Consider the following 16,266-nt stretch of genomic DNA (forward strand, 5'->3'; position numbering starts at 1 on the left):
ACCCAGAACTTCGATTCCCAGCCGCCGAACTAGCGGCTGGGTGTAGACATACCCTTATTGTCCCTTTGTGCATATGCAATATGATAAAGTCTTTAATTACCCAGCCCAACCTATAATTTCTGAATAAGAGAATGAGAGAGCTAGTATATGTATTTTTAAATGAAAATTCTCATTTATTTTCTTGCATGCTTTTATTTAAATTGAACTCTGTTTAGAAACAGAGGGCCTGATTCTTTCTCACTTGCTCAGGATTTACATCCATGTAAATAAGAGGATAGTCAAGCCCAGGGGGGTAGATGTCTGTTTCCACATATTGAGCAATATGAAACCACCATTCAAATTGGTCCTTCATGTCACTTTGGCAAAACAATAAAAACTCCATACAGTATTTGTAGGAACACAGGAATTACCATATTAGATCCAATCTGTATCAATTGCTTCAGAGGAAAGTGCAAGGCACTCCATAATGGGCAATTTTGGAATAACCTGCTATTGCCTTCATCCCCTATACTTTGTTTCTTGTGTGTGGTTAGTTGACATTTTCCATGTGTCCATTGGGCCACACCTTATGGGAGGGGATTTCTTAATCCATGCTCCTTTTGAATGATGATCTCAAAAGACACAGGCTCCAGACTCGCTTTGTTAGGTTACTTTTTCTCTCTCTAGATAATTCCGAAACATCAGTCTAGGAGAACAGAAATTAAAACAAAAGAAACAGCATATATAACAACTGCATAAAGCTCTTTGTGATAAAGGAACAAAAAAGAAGACTGCATTTATAAAAATCACCTTTTTCCCTGTGACCTTCTTGGCCATCCAGTCTGTAAGAGAGACATACACCTCTACCCCGATATAACGCTGTCGTGGGGAGCCAAAAATCCCTCCTGTGTTATAGCTGAAACCCTGTTATATGGGGGTAGGGGTGGCAGGGCTCCGGCCGCTGCGGGGAGCCCCGGCCCTTTAAATCGCCGGCGAGTCCCGCTGCCGCAGTCCCGGGGTAGCAGCGGCAGGGCTCCAGCGGTGATTTAAAGGGCCCGGGGCTCCCCACAGCAGCCAGAGCCCTGGACCCTTTAAAGTGCTGCCGGAGCTCCGCTGCTACCGCGCTATACACAAACCCATGTTATATCGGGTCGCGTTATAGTGGGGTAGAGGTGTACCTCTAATTTTACTCCTTTCAAGTTCCCTTCACAGTGCAGGAATCCTTCTCAGATTTTTTTGATATGTCTGGCTAGTTATCATACCGGATGACTTCCCCCCCCCCCCCCCCCAAGGGGTGTTCACCAGGGTCTGGTCCCACAATCGTGCAGAACTATATTTAGTGCTATGCCTAAACTGTTTCAGTTCCTGTTAGCCCATTCAACTTTTTCATCTTATAATTTCCTATAAGCATCCCTACCTCACAGGTTGTCTATCCACACTGCTGGTTTTTAAGGATTATGCTTTGTCATGACGATTGTCTTGACTCGAGGTGTTATCCTGAAGCTGGTTTCATCTGCTTTGAAAGCTACAGGGCGTGTGTAATGCTAGAATTCATTCTTAACATTAATTCTGCTAAGTCAGGTATGAAACATGGAGAGATTAACAGATCCATTAAACTTGCCTATAGGAAAAATTTCCTCCTAATCCCTGACAGTTAGTGGTTGCTTTATGCCATGAAACATCAAGATTTTTATTATTTATGCATTTTTTATCTCACTAATGTAACTGGATGTTCTCATTATACATAATTGTCAAATTTGTTTTGAATCCTGTTAATCTCTTGTCCTCAATGACAAATAGTGGCAATAAATTCTATAGGTTAATTATGCATTGTGTCACAGAATATCCTTTCATCCATTTTTAATTTGTTTCTTTCCAGTTTCATTGGCTCATTCTTAGTAAATGCAGGTGATATAAATTCCTTTTTCCAAATCTCATACAATATATTCCTGAAATGGGACTTTCAGATGGTTTGTAACAGAAGCCTGAACATTTAAAATATTCTAATGAGCTCTTCAGAACCTTGAAATCTCATGGATTCTTATATAATTGTTTAACGTTACTAAGGTAGTCTGTCTTTAAATAATATTTTCCCCTTCACATAGCTATAGGCATTAATACTTGGGTAAATTAGCCAATAGAGTATACAGTAATGCACAAGGTCTGAATGCTTTATATGTTTACGTATTGTAATAGAATTATGGTTTATCTGAGATTTATTGTATAAATGTGTAATCTGAGGCACAGACGGTGACTAAATACAATTTTGTTTGTTTTATATTGCTGCCTAGCACTGTTTTAATGAACTCAGAATTATACTGTAGCACCTCTCTTTGCTGTTCTGAAAAATCTGTAGTACAAACCACTCAAGCTATAGAAAATAAATTTGACATTCCTTGCAACCAGATTTTAATTTTCTTCTACAGTTTGTCATTCTGTACTCTGCATCCATATTTTAATGTAAGTTTAGCAATGAGTAGATTCCCAACCATACATATTTTTTCTTTTTATTTTCTTCGTGTATTCTAACATATTTTCTCATTCCATTTCCTTTTCTTTGTAATGTAGTGATCCTTGTAATTTCTCACACCCGACACAGTCCCACAGGCCTTATGCTTGCAAAACTTTCCATTGAAGTCAACAGGATTGTGGCCATTGGTTGCAACTATGGTGTTACACTGGCATTTTTAATTAACATTTCCAAGTCTAAAACAAATCTTTATGGCATGTTATTTTAATTCCTCAAGACTAAACTTATTTTTATTATCATTACTAATTGTTTCCAGCAGTGTCCAAAATAAGGTAAGTGCTTTCCAAACATAAAAGGAAGCACCATCCCTGTTCCAAAGAGTTTAGCGGAAACAAACAGCCTCGGGGTATGGGAAAGAAGAACAATGAACAAGTAAGCTGAATGGCTGATGATTGGCCACATACTGGTCATAAAAGTTTTCATGGCGAAATGTTAGAGAGAGAGAGAGAGAGAGAGAGAGGTTGAAGAAGTCAATATGGGAGATAAAGAAAGTCTGGAGGAAAGTTTTAGCTATCTGGACAGTCAGAAAATATTTTGTAGGAAGCTTATTTTGGCTCTTGTTAACCAATATTAACTAAGTTTCAGTGACAAATATCAACCTATTGAATCATTATCACACTTTAGAATGTTTAAGAAGTAAAAATAAATTCTTGTTTAATTGTATTAGCTTTAATTTCATTAGTTGTTTTAATGAATGAATGTGAAATGTCTTTCAATGTATAAAATCAAACTAAAAAATGAAGCTTTATTCAAAATTAAGAGCCAAAAACTTGAATCCAAGACAACATAAAAATAAACATTTCAGAAGTATTTGAGTGCAAATATATTTTAGGGCAGAAAAACATTTTTAAAAGACTGATTTGCTGATGCTCCATCAAAAATGAGGGGTGAAATCCTAGCGATATTGAAATCAGGGAGAATTTTGCTAGTGACCTCATTGGAGCCAGGATTTCATCTGAGTTATCTGAATCTACCTGAAATCAACAAAGAGGGTTCTGTAGTTGTAAGAGTGTTGTTAAATTAGGGGGGACAAGCTCATTATGTGCTGTGACAAAGTCAGGCTGGACAGCTGTAAGAGAGTGGTGGAAAGCAGTATATGAGCCCTAGAATGGTAAAGGTCTTTCCCCCTTGAGCTCAAAAGAGGTTACTTCAGGTCAGCTAGGGACACCTGAGTCCAATTAAGGGCTATCTGTGACCTTTAAAAAAAAAAATTTTTCTGGTGAGAGAGAGGGAAATGAAATAAGGTACCTCAGGGAGAAAAGGTTTCTCCTGGCTGGAAGGCTGCTTTCCTCCCTATAAGGGAAGTAACCAAGGTACCTGCCTGTTTGGAGAAGGACTGGCATCCTAGAGCTAGCATAATAAGGCAGCACCCCAGAGAGGGGCCAGGGAGAGAGATTCCCTCTTTGTGTTATGAATTTTTTTGTTTGTTTGGCTGAAGAGTACTGCTTGGGTCAACACTGAGGCCCGGCTTGTAAAACATTGAAAAATAAAACCTGAGTGAGGAATAAAAGCTCTCTGGACTGGGACTGGTTTACTCCAGAGGGGCGAGTGCTGAGCATGGCAAGGCAAAGGAAGTGCCTTTCCCCAGTGCTTTCAAGGTCAGGAAAAGAGCTGCATGAACAAACCTAGTCCAAATTTTGATTTGGCATTATATGTGAAGTGTGAAAAGATGACACTAATATTTTTGCTGTATCAAAATGTAATGAAACATACCATTTCATTTGTGTGTGAGTTCAGCATAACTTTTGTCTCTGCTGCAAAGCAGCAGAACTGTTGAAAGGTGCTCTGCAAGAGCTAATTATACACAGTGTAATTGAGCACTCCTGTTACATACTGTCCTTCAAACTACTCAGAAAAGTTGTCTGGGCTCAGAGAGCCCCATTTCTCCTCTTCATAAAGGAAGCGTGTGGGTGGAGTGGCGGGGATGAATTGGGAGAAGTGGATTGCCTCAGTGAGGCAGAGGGAAGGCTTGAGCTATCGTAAAAACCTGTTTAGTTTCTTCAAGAGTTGGTCCTCAATAAGCTAATGATATTTTTCACTTCATCCTCCTAAGGAATGTTAAAGGTCTCGAGTCTTTTGGGGAGCAGAGCACACACCTGGAGCTTGCATATTGGTGGCAGAGGTGCGTTAGCAATTAGCGGAGCCTTTTTAGGGGTTGGATGTCTCATGTTCTTGCCTCATTGGGATGATTGTACATCCCAATACAAAGTAGTCCAATATCTTGGTGGAGTGTGTGTAGTAATTGGGGAGGGGGTTCTCAGGGGAACGGGCATAATAGAGATGAGTGAGCAGATGTCTTTACTATGGGATGTGTGGAGCACACAGAGGAGGTGGTACCTCTGTGGGAGACAGGCCTCTCCCCGGATCCTGCTGCCTCCAAAGGGAGAGGTCAGCAGTGTCCTTAGAACAGCTCCTAGTTGTGCATACCACCTCTTGGGGATATTATTCTATAGTTTTCTAGAGTTGTTTAGTTTGTGGGCATGTGGAAAAGCCTGTTTTACTCTGGGGAAGTTTTCAGGTCAGTTTTTGGCACTCAGAATATTTCTTCAGCACTAAATAAAAGTCTATGGATTTTTCTTATGATATATTTGTAGAAGGTGTGTCTTTCATTAAGCAGAACAATTTACACTGGATTATGCAAATGTTAACTACCTATAGAGAATTAACAGACGGATTTAGTGGGGCTTCTAACTTAGTATCTGTGTCATCAAAACCCAATTATAAAATCACTCCTGAATGATAGTTTTTGAGGAACGACTTCTTCCTATTGCTGATGAGGTGTTACATTGTGTATGTTTGGTTAAATCAATAAAGAATGTAAAACCAAGATGAACAATTCATGTGTATCTGAAATATATTCCAGTTTATGTGCTGCAGTAAATTATAGATTGAATTTTGCATGCTGTCATTGTTCAGCTCAAAGTCAGCTGAGATTGCAGTTCTGTTGTTGTTTGTGTACATATAAATATTTCTAAATGTTTGCTAGAGAAAGTACAATAGTAGCAGTGGTTATTTAAAATGACTGAATATGGTAATGAAGTAAAATACCACTATTCCTGAATAGGGATGTTTTGGATGATTGGACATCAATTTCACATAGGAGGCCCAGGAGAGGGCTTTGGTGTTCATCATTGGCTTTAATACATGATAATTGTGTAAGATTATCAACATTTAGTTAGTCTTCTGAGTAGAGCTATAGTGCTTCTGTAGGGAGTTCTAACTCTGTCCCAGTTAATTCAAGCAGGTATATTTAAGGCCTTCCAAGACATGCAGGGGTAGATCGTAAGCTGCTGTAAATTGTCATAGCTCCATTCTAATCAATGATCTGCTCTTGGCAGCATCTACAGTTCAAGCATTTTTTAGAACACCAATTTGGTCTTAGAGCTCTAGAATCACTATATGTTAAAACTCCTTAAGGGACTGGTAGATATGTTAGGCCTTCTGTTACAGTATATTCTTTCCTGGTGAAGGAAACAGCAATAAGCCTTGATAAACTAGCTTCCCTAAGGGATGTACTTAACTGCCTCTTAATGGAATAATATTTGTCACTAATATTCAACAGTCTTCAGCTGACCTACAGTTAATGTTAGTTCAACAGGAGATGCTCCCTAATGTACAGGAACACTTCACATTTATTAAAGGCAGGCAGAGATGCTGGTGGTGCAGCAAAGTCTATGATTCATTAGTATTTGTGCTCTTGGACTGCCATCATGTGAAGGATGTCTGTGCCAGAACCAGTTTTATTTTAGATGTGAATAATCCTGTAACATCTGGAACTTCCATATTAGGACTGACAGAGTTAAAATTAGGTCGTCCAAACTCTTAGAAACTCTGGTTCCTTCAGGCTACCCATGAAGTCAAATGGCTTCTCTTGCAAAGGTGGAACCTGTTTGTCTCCAAAGGCTGAGTACTGGTATAATAATTTAGCTGGAATGACAGCTTTTGACAGACTCCTTTATAAACAATGGAAAGAACTTCAGAAGTTTCAGGACTCTGGATAGATTTTGAAATCACTGGAAGCTGCAGGTGCTCAGCCCCTTTGAAAACCAGGGCAGTGGTCTTTATTTCTCTTACGTACAAGCTAATCATTACCTTTATAAACATTCTTTAAAATGAATAAATATTTAATTTAAAAAGAGAAATTATAATTACTTGCAACATTTTGACCTCAGTACCTTCAGAAAAGACCACTTGCCTATACCTTTTCCCTCTAGCTTCATTTATAATTGCTGTATTTTTGCATCTGTGTTTGTGGATTCCAGACATCTGCCTTAGAACCTGGTGTATTTGTGAAATTATTTGTGTTGCAAGAAAAATGTTGCTTTTGTTCATAAATGTTTGTAGGAGGCCAGAAAAGATGACAGAGGGAAAGAAAGAAGAAAATCGAACATCACCTACTTGAAACCATCTCACCCCTCCAAAGCCCATTGACAGAAGTTTTTTCCGTTGACTTCATAGAAGCCAACTTTGAGTCATGGTGTATGTTACTTTAAGCACAGTTGATTTTGCTTTTTAAATGGTGGAAGAATAAAGACCTATCTGTGATCATCACTGTATTAAAAGGTGGGGGGGAACCTGCCTATGCCTACTGTCTAACTAGAGTTGAAAAGGCACTTAACAGCCAAAAAGATTTAATATAGTGGGAGAACTTTAATAGCTAGTTAAATAAATCAGTGTCTTATCTGAGCCTTGACAAGTTTCTGATTTAATGAGCTGAACACATTTTCAGCTGTTATTAGTCTAAGAGTTTTAAGATTTAACAAAACCATACTTGATTTGGCAAGGTATTTCAAGCTAAGATTTTTTACTTATTTTTATGATTACTATACAAAGAGTCTATTATATTTCCCCCTGGCTAAAAGGATGGTCATCTCAGTTGATCCCACAATAATTTTTTGCTTGGATTGTCTAGGAAAGCGAAATCAAGGAATGTTAAATTTCTTAGTCAGCTGTCAGGTGAAGTAGGCTAAACTGAAACAAAGCTACTAAGAGTGAAGTAATATGTCATTGGTTAGGCTAAAACTTACATTTTGTTTCTTTTTACTCATCATTTTTAAGATGAATGTAATGGGTTGTGAAGGCAGAATTACTGGGTGATAAATATGTGCTGCTAAAGGCAGGCATAGCAGTTACAATGAAATATCACCAAATACAAATGCAATTATGAAGGAAAATAATTTTGAGGCATGATATTGATTTGAGCCATATTAGAAAAAGAGCACTGCTGTTACAATCTCTGAAGACCCAGACTTGACATGGAATCTGGAGTATTGAATTACTGCAGCTTTATTAGTTGAGGAATCTGATGCTAATCCTCTTGAAGCCAATGGCAAAACTCCTTAACGTTAATGTGAGAAGGAGCACACCTACTCTCTTTTTGCAAAGGCATAATCATTTCAGCCCTTGTTGTAAATTACAGCAATCTCAGGACTACTCTAATTTATGTTGGTTTTTAACTACCCCCCATTATAGTGAAATGTGTTCTGGCTGTGCTCTCTCCCTTCTTTTAGTGTACCCCTACAGCAGGGGAAAAGATGATGTAAGAGAAAGCTGCCTTTGTCTGCTTTGTACCAGCCAAGGATTCCCACACACCAGGGGAATCTTCAGCTGTCATAAGCAGCCCTTTGTGCTGCCAGAGCAGGGCAGTTGTGTCCCAGTGACTGGTTATAGTTGGGTTTAAAATTTGCTAGCTCTTATTCTCTATTTCAAATGGGTGACTGTTCTCAAGGCTTGCTTTCATTGTCCAAAAATATTGCATTATAATAAAATAAAAATATTTAAATATATCTTTTTGTTAATGAATCAAAAGATTCTGAAGAGTATTTCGTTTAATATCCATGACATTTGGAATGCATGTGATGAGAACTATGGAATGCAGTGCATAAGAACTTTGTATTCCATACATTCAGTGTTGAAATTAGTATTTTAAGAATCCTGAATATTTCTGTTCTATTAATGGATATGCACTAGAGTCTTCTAGTAGCCAAATTATTGCCTCTATCTTTCCACTAAGTTAGCCAAAGATTATAGTGGATAAAGAGCTCATTCCTACATCCTTCTAAAGTCACTGGTAGTTCTGCCACTGACTTCCCAGGGAACAATATCAGCCCCTAATTTTCTATCTGATGTTTCAAGATATTGTGTTCAAGTCTTCTTCAAGCTGTACATAAATTTTTATTGATTTCTTATTTTATTTCTGTCAAATCAATTAGTAATGCATTGTTCTAGATCCTTAGAGGGGCCCAGGGAGCCAGTTGCACCCCAGATCTTGGGGCTGTTTTTACCCAATCTGTGTGAAGCTTCTTTAGCTGGTAACTGATCCCAAGGAACCATCTGTCAGCTGGAGAGCTACTTCAATGCATCTGTAATCTTGCTGACAAGACACTTGTAACCATTTATGTCAGAGTTTTCAGGGGCTTTATGTAGGAACCAGCTGTATGCTTGCCAAGAATTCCTCCAAATGGAGGGAATACCTAGCTGGGGAGATGAGGTCAGTTTCTGCCCCCTTTTGCCCCACAGAGTTTTGTAAAAGGAATGGAGGATGGGCCAGGAGCTGGGCCATTCTTATTGATATTCCCCTTAATTTTCTTTAGGAAAAAAGTAAATAAATATCTCATCCCAGCAATAAAGGAAATAGTGTCTCATCTAAACTGATAAAAGGAAATACTGTTTTGTATACAGTTCACAATCACCCTGTGAAGTTCATTGCCACACATATCAGTGAGGCTTAGTAGGATTCAAAAAAGGCATAGACTTTTCTATGGATAGCGAGAACTTCCACAGTTACATTGATAAGGTGGTTTGTTTGTTTGTTTGAAAGGATATAGAGCTTCATGGTACAAGCCAACTGTGAATTGTTGTCTATTAGAAAGAAATTCCACTAAGGGCAATTTATTCCATAATTGTCTACTGCAGGATTTCTTGCCGCTTCCTCAGAAGCAGGAACTATTGACCAGTGTCAGAGACAGGACACTGAACTAGACAGGCCACTGGTGTGATCCAGTATGGCAACTTCTACAGTATGTTTCTATTTAATTATTTTTTTTTTAAGAAATAGCCAAGCCATATCACATTAGAAATGTGATAAGTGTTTGAGTGATAAAGTTAAACAAACCACAATTATGTCTAATGTGGCCCTCAGTTCCATTTCAGAGCTCCCACCTCTGACTCATAGATCCTTAGAAGGGTCCATATTTACCCTCATTTTATCTAGTTTAACTTGGTCATTTTTGAAGGTAAGTGTTTTGTAATGTGGCCACTTATTTTTGTAGGTAAAAAGTTTATAGAGTATGTCTGCACACTTCTTCTTCTTACTTGCCATTCTTATATAAGAACAATCTGTGTCAGACACAGTTTTAGTGCACATGCTTTCTGAAATGACCCAGCTTTTAGCTGTAATGATAACCTATACAAAATCTGCTATACAAAACTGTGTTAAGGCAATTTTATCTAACCATTGTCTTTTGTATTGCTACAGTTTTATTAAACTTTTCATATGATAGCATCTAAACTGCTCACTGGTGACTGCACTGTCATGTAATAGAGATTTCAGACATGGAAGGAATGGATAGCAGTTGGATTATGGAGTCTTTAACATCTAGGTTGCCATTCAAAATCCAGCCCAGGTTGATACTGAGCAAATGCTATTCCCAGCTGATGGCTGTTCAGTAACCTTTCTGCAGTGAGTTGGTGATCTTGGTAAGTTAGTTCCAGCTTCTAGTAGGCAGGTGTCCTCACCACAATAATCACCAATCCAATTGGCTCCCTCAGTGGTGGGTTCTGTTTGTTGTCTCTCTGCTGAGCCTATCTGCCCTCTCACTCTATGAAGAAGTGTTCTCTATGACAGATTTGAGGTATGTTGGTAGAACGCTGTGGGAAGGTTTGAACTGCCACTATCCACATTGTACTTGTTCTGTGGATAAATAGGGGCTTTATAGCTGTGGGTCTGGCATAACTAAAAATGCATTTAAAACAAGTCTGAAAGGTAAAAAATAGATATTTCAAACTGAACTGATTTAATGTCTCATCTATCCTTTTGCAGTTGTTGTCATTCTCATAGAGCTTGTAAATGCAACATTGCAATTTCTAGTATGCAGAAAATGCTCTTCGCCTCTTCCATTTTTAATATAGCTGGATTCACTTTGTAGTTGATCATATTTACAGTGCATGCAACATCTTAAGTATAGACATGGGGCCTGTACCTGCTCCCACTGAAGTCAGAAAAATTCCTACTGACTTTCATGGTGCAGGACCAAGCCCTTAGAACTTGATCCAATAAATAAAGACATACAGGTCATGATTCAGCAAAGTACTTAAGCATGTGCTTAATTTTAAGAACATAAATAGTCTCATTAAAATCAGTAGGAGTTAAGCACATATTTAAACCTAGATTACTAACCTCAGGGGTTCAAAAACATGACTCAGGCCACAAAAGTCATGAAGCTGGCTTAAAAATCATGAGATTATAAAATTTAATGTATTTTGGGTTTTCTTTGTTTTGCCTTCTGGTTTTTGAGCATTAGGGGTCACATTTCCAAACTTGTTTTCTGCAGTCATTAGGGCTGGAAACTGTTCTTTGTTTTATGAAAGCTGTTATCTCATTGCATGAGGAGTTTTTAACCACATTGCTTGAGGGGCTTTAATGAAAACACCAAATATCATGAGACTCATGGTAAAATCACAAAAGTTGGCAGCACTATTAAGCATGTTCTTGTGTTCCTTGCTAAATCAAAGCCTTAAATAACCAGAGTGGGAAATCCCAGTGATCAGTCAGCTTGTTGCTGCGAGCTAACAAGATAAAAACGTTTGAACAGGTCCTTGAAGTGGTGTGCTACTAAATATAGATGCAGACAGCTTTAATGAATATTTCATCTAAAGGACCTTACTAATTAAGATACACCTCTCAAGTGAAACCTGGAAAATTACCATTGATAATTGTGCTGTTAAAAATGTGCATCCTTGCATCTCTGAAATAGCTGTGTAGTAAAGGTGTGCACTCTGTGAAGGAGAGAGCTTTCGATGCATTCCCTGTGCAATCCTAGCCCATCTCTGCAAGCATAGGAGACTCTTAAGGAAGCAACGCTAAGGAAATTGCTTTTGTGATAGGAGACAGCATATTCCTGCATCTCACGGAGCATAGCTCCACAAGTGGACCTTGTGCCTGGTGAGGACGGTGGCTCGGGGTACACCATGGGGAGGGCAACACCAGAATACAACATCCTAAATCATTCATGTAGAGCAGCCTGGCAGCTGTGGGGTTACCCTGAAGCGGAGGGTGTCTGTGTTGCTCTGTGCCTGGGAGACAAAATGTCCACTTGCCCTAATCACCACAAGCTTCACTGGTGAGCATTCATTTCATTCAGACTGTGTGTTGGCAACAAGTTTTGATCCTAAAGCAGGTCCCACTGGATTCACAGCTGTTTGGGTCCAAATGTAATATAAGGGCCACTGTATTGTTTAACCTTTCTCTGAGACTGTTCTCTTTGCGGGGGATGGAGGGGGGGAATAGTTGTATTGTTCTAGAGTATTTTAACAAAAAGGCACATCCCCAAAAATCAAAGTATAGTAAGTACTGGATTTTAACAAAAAGGAATATTTACTTTTTTAACATGAACCTTTCATGGTCAAATAGGAATGCAATGCAGGACAGCCGACTTACAGCTATTGAATGCAGTGAAGTAGAATGAAGGTGCCAGGCTGCTTCAGTTTAATTCAGTGTCCATATGTCAGTTTAATAATGACCCTCTGCTTACAAGGCTATCCTCAGGCCAGCCGCTGGGGAGATGAACAGGGTGCCCTGCCCTCAGCCCACCCATGCCTCCACCACCACCTGCAGAGACCCGCTGCTACTTCCGTATAGGCAGCAGATTGTGCTGGTTCCACTGCACCTGTGGAGGTGGAGAATTTGCCCCCTAATGAAGTGATTCTATGGGGGGTGGGGTTCTTCAGCCAAAGGCTTCCACCACATTAGATAATAATAAAAGTATATCGACTAAATAGCACAGATAAATACCTCTGCTGTTGTACCAGCTGATTTTTGTTGTTGTGTCTGAGTTTTATATAACAACTGCTTATCTCCAGAAACAAAACACAAAAAATACATAAATAAAAATAGCATTACATCTTTGAGAAGGAACAGCTGAGACACCAGCTAGTGAAAGCTCCCTCTCAAAGCACAGAAATTTAGTAGAAGTATTTATGATAGAGTAATTATGTTTCTATCTTTTAGGTACCACGATCAACAGGATGTTACTAGCAACTTCCTTGGAGCTATGTGGTTGATTTCAATAACTTTCCTTTCCATTGGATATGGTGACATGGTACCTAATACATACTGTGGGAAAGGAGTCTGTTTACTTACTGGAATAATGGTAAGCGTCACTGATTTTCTTCACTAACTTTCTCGTGTATCCAGTTAAGTCTAGCATAAGATTGTTAGCTTTAACACAGCACTTCTTGGTGGTGATATAAAATGCTTATCAGTAGTTTGTACAGTACATGGGTTACTTTGGGCCACTCCCAAATCTTTCATTCTAGCAGTAACTGAGAGCATTCGCCTTCTATAGGTAAATGCAGAGCTTTATCATAAAACACGGAGAAACCGAATCTAACCTGCTGTTATCTGAGAATCAGAGTCTCAATAAAGCCTGTTTCTAAAGGTTACGATATAGCGACAACACTTATGGATCTTGCTTTGTGTTTGGGCATATGTAAGTAGATCAGTAATAATAGCAAAACTATAATTCCTATACCTGTTTCTTAAAATTTTAAAGTTATTTAAATATATAGAAAAGCTACTGTAGCTAGTCTCCCATAGCATGTTTTACTGTGCATGAATTTTCTAAGGTAGTCCACATATATATAATTGCTTTTAAGTAGGTTTATATAATATGTCTACCATAAGTGCAATGCTAATGTGGTATTGGTTACTATATTATTATACTATATTATTAGGGTTGTACCTAATGCCTAATTTTAATATTTGGCTAATGCACTATAACTGACTGTGGTATTTGGTTAAAGCCAAATAGTGGATAGAGCAACAAATGACTGTCACATGTATTTAATTTGATCTTATTTTGCTGCAGAATGTTAGTAATAAAGGGCTTGACCCTGCAATTCTTATTCATGAAAGCGTCCATTAAATGTAATGTAAGCTGGCCCCAAATCAGCACCAATGGTAACCCAACTTCATATATTGTAGTTATATTATTCTATTATTTTAATAACTTTCAATTCTTATGTTCACACATAATAAAAAAAATACAGCTTGAACACCTGCCTTTCATTAAACAGGTGTTGGGATTTTGGCTCATACCTAATGATAACTAAGGGTTGTTTTCTAAAAGTTGCCTTTTCTTTACAGATATTCTGACAAATAAATTCATCTGAAAAGATTCCTTTTTCTTTGTATAGAATGATATATATTTCTGTTTCTAAAATGTGAAGTAGACTAATGCATTCTGGAAGACTTGGAGACTTTATGCCAACTGGTCTTTTACTTATGATAAATTTCTTGTCATTAACTTAGAGTGGTTGAGATAATAAGAAAGTCTCCATGCCCTTTTAGCAAAGTTTGCTGATAGTGGCAAATACAGTTTGCAATTTAGTCTTAAAACACAGCCTGGAAGAGTGAGGAGTGAAAAAGAAAACTTCCATAGAGTGTATCAAAGCAAGCTCAAATTTGCCATCTTCCAAGGTGCTTGACTGTCCTCCTCAGTACAAGATGGGTTCTGATACCAAGGAGGGGGCTCAAAGAAGAATTTGCCATGGGGGAATCTGACATGAGTAGTGTAGGAAGAAGAGGGGAGAAAAGCATTAGTGTGGGGAGAGTCTGGAAGGAAACAGTCCCCCACTCCCTTTCAGAAATGAGAAGCAACAGCAGCTGATTGGTTCATGCTACAGTTACTGAGAGGTACATTGCCTTTTCCTAAGTGCTTGAAGAATTGCTGAGCCAAACTTCGGTTTTAAATTAATCTGAATATGCATTCAATGCAAATTTTGGAATATGATTGATATTTGCAATATGAAAAATCCTTTTGTGCAGAGTAAATTTTATACAGAACTCTTATGATGGGCTTCCTAGCCTCAAAAAGGGGTGGTAAGTGCACTCACACTGGCTCTGATCTCATGTGGGTTTCACACGAGTACAACTCCATTGATACCAATGGAGTTAGCACTGATTTGTGCTAGCATAGCTGAGATCAGCATTAGGGCCTCTTTTCGAAGACTTTGATGGTTAAGGGTCTGCTGTGTAACTGTAATGTGGTAAGAACATAGTAAAAATAAAATCATTAAAAACAGACTCCAAATTGTTGCAAGTATCATTCTCCATACTCATGAATTAATCACACTCAAGACTGGAATGATAAGCAATATTTATCACTTTACTTATGAGAATGTGATTCTACTGCAAGCATAAAATAGTTTGCCATAGTTGCTTCTACTGTATTTGGTGAAAAATGAATTAAATTACCATTTAATATTTGGTGTTTGCATATGCAAAGTTACACACACAGTTGGAGGCCAGGCCAAGCAAGACCCTTTTTGATAATTTGGCCCATAAAATGCAGAGAGAATATGAAGAACATAGTCAAAGGCATGAAGTAAATAATTAAAAATTCTCCAAATACATTAAAAGCACTGAGGCTTCAAATATGACTGACACAGTCAGTCTCAGTTAGCATGGTGATGAGTGTGACATGAACACCTAGAGCAGTGGTTCTCAACCAGGGGTCATAGGCCCCCTGGGGGGCCGTGAGCAGGTTTCAGGGGGTCCGCCAAACATGGCTGGCATCAGACTTGCTAGGGCCCAGGGCAGCCAGCCAAAGTCCTGCTGAATAGGACTGCAGCCAAGGCCCTCAAGCCCTACCACCAGGGGCTGAAGCTGAAGTCTGAGTAACTTAGCTTTATAGGGCCCTGGGCAATTGCCCTCCTTGCTATCCCCTAATGGCAGCCATGGCTTTTATATGCAGAAAAACAGTTGTTGTGGCACAGCTGGGCCGTGGAGTTTTTATAGCATGTTGGGGGGGGGCCTTCAGAAAGAAAAAGGTTGAGAACCCCTGACCTAGAGAAATGGACAGACTGTAAACACTGTAAACCAGTGTTTCTCAAACTTCAATGCACCGCAACCCCCTTCTGACAACAAAAATTAACAACCCCAGGAAGGGGGACCAAAGCCTGAGCCCACTTGAGCCCCACCACCCCAGATGGTGGGGAGAGGGAGACAAAGCTCGAGCCCCACCGCCCTGTGCACGGGGGTGGGGAGGCAAAGCCGCTCCAGGCAGGGGGCCTGTAACCTGTGCCCTGCTGCCCAGAACTGAAGCCGAAGCCTGAGCCCCGCAGCCCAGGGCTAAAGCCCTTGGACTTTGGCTTCAGCCCAATGCAGTGGGGCTCAGGCTTCAGCTTTGGCCATGGACCCCAGCAAGTGTAACACCAGCCCTGGTGATGGGGTCGCGACCCACTTTGGGGTCCCAACCCACAGTTTGAGAACTCCTGCTCCAAACTAGTGAAAAGGAGAGAAGCAATTGAAAAAAATGGTGAAGCTAAAATAAGATAATATTGACATTCCTGCCCCTAGCAACACTTTTAAGGGCAGTTGAAATTTGGCTCTGACAGACTAACATCTCTAAGAAGGAAGCTATGGAGCAACTGGAGAAATTCCAGTACTGTAAATACAGTTGGTTTTCCTGCTAGTCTTCTGAAGGGCATAAAATAGTGGGCACACTAATGAGCATGTGTTCAGTCCCAAAGATCCC

General features: G+C 39.3%; 1 protein-coding gene across 1 annotated transcript in view; it reads left to right on the top strand.

The window, feature by feature from the left end:
- The window catches only part of KCNN2 (potassium calcium-activated channel subfamily N member 2), a 95,465-nt gene that overhangs the window by 53,646 nt on the left and 25,553 nt on the right, over positions 1–16,266 (top strand). The window contains exon 4 of the mRNA XM_024200647.2: positions 12,738–12,879. Within this exon, the coding sequence (XP_024056415.2) occupies positions 12,738–12,879 (142 nt within the window). The remainder of the gene's footprint in view (positions 1–12,737; positions 12,880–16,266) is intronic.

This window comes from Terrapene carolina, unplaced genomic scaffold (assembly GCF_002925995.2).
Source record: "Terrapene carolina triunguis isolate 2854851 unplaced genomic scaffold, T_m_triunguis-2.0 Scaffold69, whole genome shotgun sequence".
Lineage (NCBI taxonomy): Eukaryota > Metazoa > Chordata > Testudines > Emydidae > Terrapene > Terrapene triunguis.